At 42.5% G+C, this 8,412-nt stretch overlaps 1 protein-coding gene across 1 annotated transcript; it reads right to left on the bottom strand.

The window, feature by feature from the left end:
* Positions 1-759: 759 nt before the first annotated feature.
* Positions 760-8,325, bottom strand: dhx35 (DEAH-box helicase 35). The gene is made up of 21 exons (XM_041064997.1): positions 8,266-8,325; positions 7,760-7,887; positions 7,576-7,668; positions 7,151-7,228; positions 6,907-7,011; positions 6,765-6,826; positions 6,550-6,619; positions 6,386-6,445; positions 5,896-6,008; positions 5,706-5,802; positions 5,354-5,512; positions 4,744-4,954; positions 4,428-4,552; positions 4,122-4,176; positions 3,788-3,978; positions 3,610-3,687; positions 3,340-3,469; positions 3,127-3,208; positions 2,974-3,045; positions 2,672-2,783; positions 760-2,494 (listed from the first exon to the last, which is right to left on the bottom strand). The coding sequence occupies exons 1-21, from the start codon at positions 8,303-8,305 to the stop codon at positions 2,456-2,458; spliced, it is 2,100 nt and encodes a 699-aa protein (XP_040920931.1). The 5' UTR covers positions 8,306-8,325; the 3' UTR covers positions 760-2,455.
* Positions 8,326-8,412: the final 87 nt, after the last annotated feature.

Here is an 8,412-nt window from a genome sequence, read left to right as displayed (position 1 = left end):
CACCGGATGCTGCAGAATCTTCTTCCGGAGGGTAGGAGTGAAAAAAGTCTATGGTGAGGGTGTGAGGCGTCCTTGATGATGTTGCTGGCCCGGGACACACAGCGCTGAGAAGCAATGTCCTGCACAGAGGGAAGGGAGCTCCCGATGATTTTCTCAGCTGTCCTCACCACTCTCCTCACATTCCTCCAGTCTGCAGCAGTGCATCCTCCACACCACACAGAGATGCAGCTGGTGAGGATGCTCTCTACAGTACTCCTGTAGAATGTAGTGAGGATGGGTGGGGGCAGGTGGGCTCTCTTCATCCGTCTCAGGAAGTGCAGGCGCTGCTGTGCCCTCTTAACCAGAGACGCAGAGTTCACCGACCACGTGAGGTCGTCTGTGATGTGCACCCCCAAAAACTTAGTGCTGCTGACCACCTCCACGGCCGAGTTGTTGATGAGGAGAGGAGCGTGACTGGGCTGGATCTTCCTGAAGTCCACGATGATCTCTTTGGTCTAGTGTGGTATTCATGCAGTTTATTTTACTTACTGCATATTAACCAATCAGTGCAATAATGGAGAGCTAATACATTACAGGTACCCAAAAATTCCCTTACACTCACTGATGACTTTATGAATCATTCTGGTTAGGTCCTGTTTATGGTGTAATAGTGACACCACCTGGCAAAGACATACACTACATAAAAAAACAGTCCAGTTGTAGTTCAGTGAATGAAGAAATCAAAAGCTAATACTCAGTGCATGACAATAAGGCTTTATTTGAGGATGTGAGGGAGAAACGGCAGGTGACAGGAGTTTTTATCTCAGAGGTGAGCAGTTACACAGGTCTACAGATTACTGCTTTGGCTGCATACATACTCAAAAGTAACAGCACAAATGAGAATAAACAAGTTATCTCGCAAATGTTTTCATTTGCATTAAATTTGTGAGGTGAACTTGAGTGTATATGTCTACATCAGAGTACCATTTAACATGCAGTGGTACTTTTGCGTTGATTTACCTAACTACTGTACGGTGTGCTGTTCTGTGGTTTGATTACAGATTCACTAAATCTACAGTAGTAACCTCAAGAACAAGTTCTACAGAAGACCATGCAGGCAGAAGTAAAATTGGGTGACAGTGACCTTACTAGTTTGAAAGTACATCCCAGCAGAGTAAAACCTTTAATATACTGCTCACTGATGCTTTCAGAGCCAAATACCTCTGAAGACAAAATCAAAAAGTACAACTAAAGTCAAAAGCTGAAATGTAGAATACATGCGGCCTATGTGGAATGGAAATCACAAAAATTGTAACTGGCCATTTTACTGAACACCAGAGAGACGATGGTGATGGTGACAAGTAAATGAAAAGTCCAATACGACCTTGCTCAAAAGTGAGACAAACCATAAGAGGAAAGGCAGTTACGATGGCCAAAGAGATGGCTGGAATCCGATAAATGCTACTGCTTCTTTGAGGCTTTGGATGCGTGTCTGAATGCACTTTATGTCGTCACAGCAAGAAATGGCACTTCATTTTTAGTTTTGATTTCACAGCTTTTCATTTACAATGCTTGGGTGTATTTGCACATTCCATCTGAAAATGAAATGTGAAATAGGCTGATAAAGAAAACTGGCACAGAGTGGTGACAAGGCCACTACGTCTGAGCTAGACTGTAGTTAAGTGGCACTACAGAGTGGAAAACTAAGATCCAAAAGTAAAGCAGTCCTTTCACAGTATCCTTTCACAGTATCAGATGTAAGATCTGAAAGTTGATTGAAAAAATAAAGAGATGTATTTCCCACTGAAAATATATACTACTACATTCTGTAAGAAGGTACAGAAAGTTTAGGAGATCAAAATTAAATTGGAATCAAAGTGAACCAGTTAAAAGCATAAAGGCACCCAGGCTATGGTGGGAGCAAATTAACCAAAAAAAACTCAACTGTAAGTCTCTCAAAGGTAAACATCCTCACATTCCATTGTCTTCCATTATTCATCATGCAACCGAAAAAAAAAATATAGCAATTAAAAAAATAATGATGCCTAGAACCAGGTATGGACAGGCCTCTGGCACAGGAGTTGTTCCCTGGACCTCAGGATGCTTTGACTATGTACAAGTATGAATAAACTACATGACCATGCTTGAATGAACACACATCAGGCACAGCCTGGACTCATCTCACATTCATCATCATTTACTCTCACAGGTCAAATATAAACTACATCGCTGCCGAAAAGCAAGACAGACTCCTTTAAATGAAGCAAGTCACACGTGTTAACATCAGCACTAAAAAAATCCCATTCTAGCATGGCCACATAGTGTGGAGGGGTTGTGCAGGTGGACATGGACAATAAATATATTACATCTTTATATACAATGAAATGGAGAGGGGCACAGTGGCAAATAGAGAGGAATCTTCTCCATTTAGTTTGATGAGTCTTGCTGTCTTATCGATGTGAAATGATGGCGGGATTTATAGGACCCGGGATCTCTTGCTGGCAAGTGAACCATGCTGAAAGAGAAAATAGGCAGGAAACTGTAAAATCAAAGTAGCACTGTTAGTGGACTACTAAAGTAAACACATTAATGGTGGTGTCAGAACCTCAGAGAATATCATGAACAAAACATTTACAAGAGTTGGAGCCAAGTAATAATGAGCTGGAGAGTGGAGCTTCTTTCTTTTGCCTACCTTAGCCTGCTTGTAAAAGTGAGGGGCCAACTCCACCAACCAGGATGACTCAACAGCAGTCACATCGCGCATGTAGTATTTTGATGTCTGCACCACTTCATTGAAGACAACCCTGGAGTGGAAAGAATGTAGGATACTTCAGGTGTAATTCTTGGAAATATTTTCAAGCAAATAAACCTGAATATCTGCATAAGTGTACAAGAATAAAATAACTAAAAAAAATATTTCTTATTATCTTTATTATTGTACAAGACATTGCATTTGTAATGCTGCAGTCACGTGTGAAAGGAATATGTACAGACCATTTTGGAGGTTTCTCTCCGAAAAGCACAGAGTTGGGGTGGATGTGAAGCTCTCGATCATCTCGTAAAGTCCTAGCAAAGAAAGAGAAAGAGTGTGATGTCACTTGAACGAGTGCAAACAGAGAAATAACATCTTTGCAAGAGCTCTCTCACCTGTAGGAACCAGAATGGTGAATGCGGGCTGCATTAGCGAAAAACCCAGATACAATGCACTTCAGGATCACATCAGGATCACCTGTGTAAGACAGAGACATACATTTATGTCTTATAACAGCTGGAAACGAGAAAGTTCACCGGAATATGTCTCTCACTCTACTCAGCTGATATGACCCCACACATTATATAAGATAAACATGACACATGTACCTTCACTGGAAGTCCGTGGCACCTTAAACTTGTTCATGAGACGGCGGAGCTGCTCTCGAACAGTCACGGCCCGCAGCAGACCCTTGTAATTGAGAAAATGTTCCTGACACCACTGGGAGCTCTTCTGGTGCTGCAGGAAAGAAAGGACAAAGTCGCATAGTCTTGATTAGTGTCGACTTTATCCCTGACTTTTGCTGGGGCTCACAACAGCCCCAAGTGTTTCTCTGCCACTGACTGAGCTATACGCATATATGCACACACACTCTATACCTTAATGAACGCTTCGTACACATTCAGCATGGTGAGGTGGTCTCCCTCAGCGACTGCAAATTTCCTGTGCTCTCGGGCCTGCACGGTGAGATAGCAAAAACGGAATAATTGTTATGCTGACAAAGCATTTCTGCCAAACATGCTCCTTTTGAAAGCCTGTTTTTTTTTTTGCACTTACGGCAGCTTTCTTCTGATTGGGTGGCACAACAAATATATTCTGAATCTGCATCATTGCTGCTATGGTAACAATCTCTTTGGAGCAGCCAAAGTTTCCTGACTCTAGGAGCATCTTGGCAAACATGGGGCTGAGAGGAAACTCTGCCATCCGCACGCCCATGGGATCAGTCAAACGCCCGTAATGGTCCAAACCTGCCAGCAGATACGCAAACAGTTAAGATTCTGCATCTTGTGCAAGGACACCTTAGCTTGTAGATGCTTGTCAACAAAAAATTTTGAACACTAGTCTTGCACTTCAAGGACTCCACCGCCCCGCTGACCACCTTGTTTCTTACCTCCCAGAGCGTAAAGCAGTTCCAGAGCCTGAACCATGGTCTGAGCTGGAGGAGGCTGTTACGTTATAGTAAATGAAAAAGCATGTTAAGTCTAACAATTACAATATTTACTCTGAAAGACAGAATGTGATGAGAATGTTTAAAAGCACAAACAGACGACTGCACTAGTTTCATGGTTTATATGTACTGTACTTCTTCCCCCAGAGGCAAGGCACCATTCTTGCTAATTAAAATGTAAAGTACAATTCCTTTCACAGTAGGTGAACACATCACAGCCACCCCATGGATGCAAAGTGAGCTACTCACAGAGAGGAAGCTGAACCGCAGCACATTGTCGATGCCTAATGCTTTGAGCTGCAGGATGACAGGGGCCAAATTGGTGCGCTGCATCTCTGGCACAGTAGAGGCAGGCAGTTTCTCAAAGTCCTCCTCTGAGGAAAGGAACAGAGGCATTAAGAAACTGAGAGAGAGAGAGAGACAAAGAGTGATAGAAAAACAGGCAGAAATGGTGGAGCAAAGAGGATAACAGACAACAACAATTTGCCACAAAAGTTAACAATGCATATTTCGACGATATCCTTAACTTACCATCATTCTTCTATTCCTGCAAACTCGCTCTTACCTGTGTAAAGCCTAAAGCATTTCCCAGGTCGATTCCGTCCGGCTCTCCCGGCCCTCTGACTGGCAGAAGCTTTGGAGATGGGAGTGACCACCAGTGATTCGATGGCAGTGCAGGGATTATAGGCTCGCAGCTTCACAAATGCACAATCGATGACAAACACAATTCCATTTATAGTGATGGAGGTCTCAGCTATGTTAGTGGCCACCACAACCTGGAAGAAACAACACAGGAGTAAATCAGATGTGTTAAATGTCACGGTTTTAGCAGCTACTGTTGCCTCTTATGTCAACATCGGATTATATAAGCGTTTTTTTTCTGTGCTCTAAGAACAGTGTGTTAATTTCTGATCCTGACATAACATGAATTACTTGTAATGGAGACCATATTAAGTCATGCCAAAAAATTAGGACTGTGGTGAATGCATATCCATGACATCTCATTTAAATGCGGTAAGCAAGCGTAACACATGCTGGTGTATTTATATTTTGATATTTTTGTCTTTTTTTCAAAATTCTATTCACATTTTCCACAAGGAATTATGAGCCATATAGAAAATGACAGAACTGCAAACGTTTACACCAAAATGCACAAAAATAAAGGCAGCATTTACCTTCCGAACAGAGGAAGGTGCTCTCTCAAAGACTTTCATCTGTTCAGCATATGGTAGACCAGAATACATGGGCAAAATTCTCAGGTGTTTCTTCATGCCATATCGTGACAGAGATCTTGCCTGGTCCTGCAGAAGGGACACCACCTTCTCCACCTCTTCCTAAGGAAAGAAAGGGAAAATGATAAGAGGATAATTAAGAGGATGATTAAGACAAAAAGGGAAGACTGGCCACACTACACCATAGTACTACACCATAGTAAAAAAAAATTACAAAGGGAACGCTGGTGTCTATAACCATCTGTCAAGTGCCCGTTATTAAAGGTTGAGTAGTATTAAAGACATAGCCGCTAACCTGTCCAGTAAGAAAAGCCAGGACATCTCCGTCATCCTCCGTCTCATGGATCTTCATCACTGTCTCCACCGTGGCCTTCACGTAGTCTGGGACAGGACTGAGAACAAACAAAAGGCATTTTGAAATTATGCAAGAAATATACAAATAACATAAACATGTTTCCTAAGACTGGATTATGCGTGTTGAGTACCTGACAGTATAGAAGATGTCCACTGGAAAGGTGCGTCCCTCCACTGTCAGAATGCCACACGTGTCCTTGTTAGGATCCCCAGACTCATTCAGGTTGAAGAAGTCGTGGAATTTCTTCAGATCAAAGTGATATCACAATTGGTGAAAAAAAAAAGAGCACTGAGGAGGAATTTCTTCTTTTTATACTCTTGAAGCCCTCAATGGGACATTTTAAAAAGTGTGAAACTTAGTACTGCGGTACAACAAAATAATTTGCATGTGTAGATAAAAGTCTTTTTTAAACAAAAACTACAGTAGATGTCTGATATGGCATTTCAGCTGACTTGTTCAAAGCTGAGTGCAGTGATGCCCTGATTGTGTCTTTCTTTCATCAGTGTATTGCAGATGTCAGTACAATGTGATCTGACCTGACATCAACTTTCCCAGTGTCTGTCTTTGTTTCTCTTTTCTCGCTAATCAAGCATATCTGTTCATCTTAATGATTCAGTCACCTTGGCATCCAGAGTGGCAGAGGCCACAATCAGACGCAGGTCTCGCCGCTTCTTCTGAATCTATTGGGAAAAGTGAGAAAACGTCACAGGGATGGTTTTCATGGTAAGCCAAGTACAAGTTAAAGCTAAATAATACAGGTTAATTTTAATACAGCTGATGTTACCTTCTTTAGTAGACCAATGGCTATGTCTGTATACAGGGTTCTCTCATGTGCTTCGTCTAGCATCAACACACTGAGGATAACAGCACAGCAAAGAACATTAGTTACAAAGTCCATCCCAGTCTTGATACACAAAAACTAGTTTACATGTAAAAATACAAGTCAACATTTTCTGCTGTGAAAACTGCCTATTTAATGGATTAATCACAATCACATACCTGTATTTTTTCAAAAGAGGATCAGCCATCATCTCTCGCACCAACATGCCATCTGTAAGGAACTGATGGACACAGGAACAGTTAAGTACTGAAAGGAAGCAAAGGAGATAAAAAAAAGACACACACATCTGGCGGGGAATACCTTGATCCGTGTGGCATGGGGATCAGAGCAGTCATCAAATCGGATAGTGTAGCCCACCTCATGTCCCAGCAGGGCCCCCCGCTCCTCTGCAACACGGTTAGCAACCTATTAGCAGGAAAGAGGGTAAAAATATAGTTTCCGAAGCGGGCAAGTGTCCTTCACTGTGACCTAAATTTCTTGCAGTGAAATGACTTTAAAACAGTGAAGGGGCTGAGTGGTAACAGGACATCAGCAGAGCTCTTACAGAGATAGCAGCCACCCGTCGGGGCTGTGTCACTCCAATCACCTTCCCCTCCGCTGCCCAGCCAGCCTCCAGCAGGTACTGGAAGGAGGCAGATGAAAAGAGAGGGCAGATCAAAAAAAAAAGGGAGTACAAAGCATGAAAAAGAGACATCAATGTTGCAGAACAGCGCACACTGCATAAATTAAACTCTAGCTGATGTGGTCAAAACTCTGCCAAAAAAAAAGAGTCTGCTAAACATCACATGAAGGGCAACAGTGCAATGCGCCAGTGTCTTGCATTGTGGCTTTTTGATTTGTTTCACAGGTGACTTTGAAATGAGAGTGTGTTGTTGACATAACAAATATTATTCACCAGTTTTCACTCATTTTAAGCAGTTTTTATTTTTTTAATTGTGCCAAAATGTTCCATTGATTAATTATTCTAACCTGAGGTATCTGCGTTGTTTTCCCACATCCTGTCTCACCAACTATGATGACAGTCTGGTAGCTCTCCACCAAGTACAAGATGTTGTTTCTGTGCTGGATAGTAAACAAGAAACAAAACAGCTCATTAATAACAACCATTAAAAGTCAGCAACATTCAGGTATGTCTAGGGCGGTTGTGTGAAACCTTGAAAACAGGGAGTTTCTGTCGTTGTTTTTCTATGGAGAGGGCGGTGTGCGGGTTGAAGATGATCGGGGAGCCAGTGGTCTCTGTGTTCAGCTCCCGCTCCTCTGAGATCCCCGGAGCCTCAGACCCTGGAGCAGAGCAGATGGTGAAGGTGAGGATGAGATGTTTTATTTAGATGCAAGCAGGCTGAGGATTTAAGTGGGTGGCAGCCAGGGTTTAGTGCAATGTCCTTGCCATGAAATGAAAGACCTATGAGCGATGAAAATGGCACTGTTATCGCATCGTATTCTCATAGCCTACGTGTTTTGTTTTGGCAGGTTATACTTTTGATTCCGCAGAGTCAACGTTACCTGAACTGATCGGGCTGCAGATTTCCCGCAGCTGCTGTGAACGAGGCTGCAGCCAAACCGAAACTAACTGATTCTTGTTAGCAGCTTTACGTTCATAAATACAAATCCGAAAAACTAGCACCAAATGCCTAATTTATTCATTTCTTTCGGACTTACCCGGCTTCCAAAATTTCATCGTGGAGAGGGGAGCCGCCATCTTGCCCTCTACGTCACATTTTTTTTTTTTTTTAAATCTATGGCGATGACGTCACGTTCTGTGGTTTCCACAGAGATTTTGTGAGTGATGTCAGTGCGTTTGAAAAC

The sequence above is a fragment of the Toxotes jaculatrix genome, chromosome 2 (assembly GCF_017976425.1).
Source record: "Toxotes jaculatrix isolate fToxJac2 chromosome 2, fToxJac2.pri, whole genome shotgun sequence".
Classification (NCBI taxonomy): domain Eukaryota; kingdom Metazoa; phylum Chordata; class Actinopteri; family Toxotidae; genus Toxotes; species Toxotes jaculatrix.
This window is presented reverse-complemented; position numbering and strand designations above follow the sequence as displayed.

What these genes read in the sequence shown, in the direction of transcription:
- dhx35 (XM_041064997.1), bottom strand. Translation starts at nt 8,305, where the DNA reads ATGGCGGCTCCCCTCTCCACGATGAAATTTTGGAAGCCGG. An exon ending in GATGAAATTTTGGAAGCCGG is followed by an intron (nt 7,888 to 8,265) that starts GTAAGTCCGAAA and finishes GCTCTGCTCCAG; the next exon opens with GGTCTGAGGCTCCGGGGATC. An exon ending in GCCACGGACTTCCAGTGAAG is followed by an intron (nt 3,209 to 3,339) that starts GTACATGTGTCA and finishes TGTCTTACACAG; the next exon opens with GTGATCCTGATGTGATCCTG.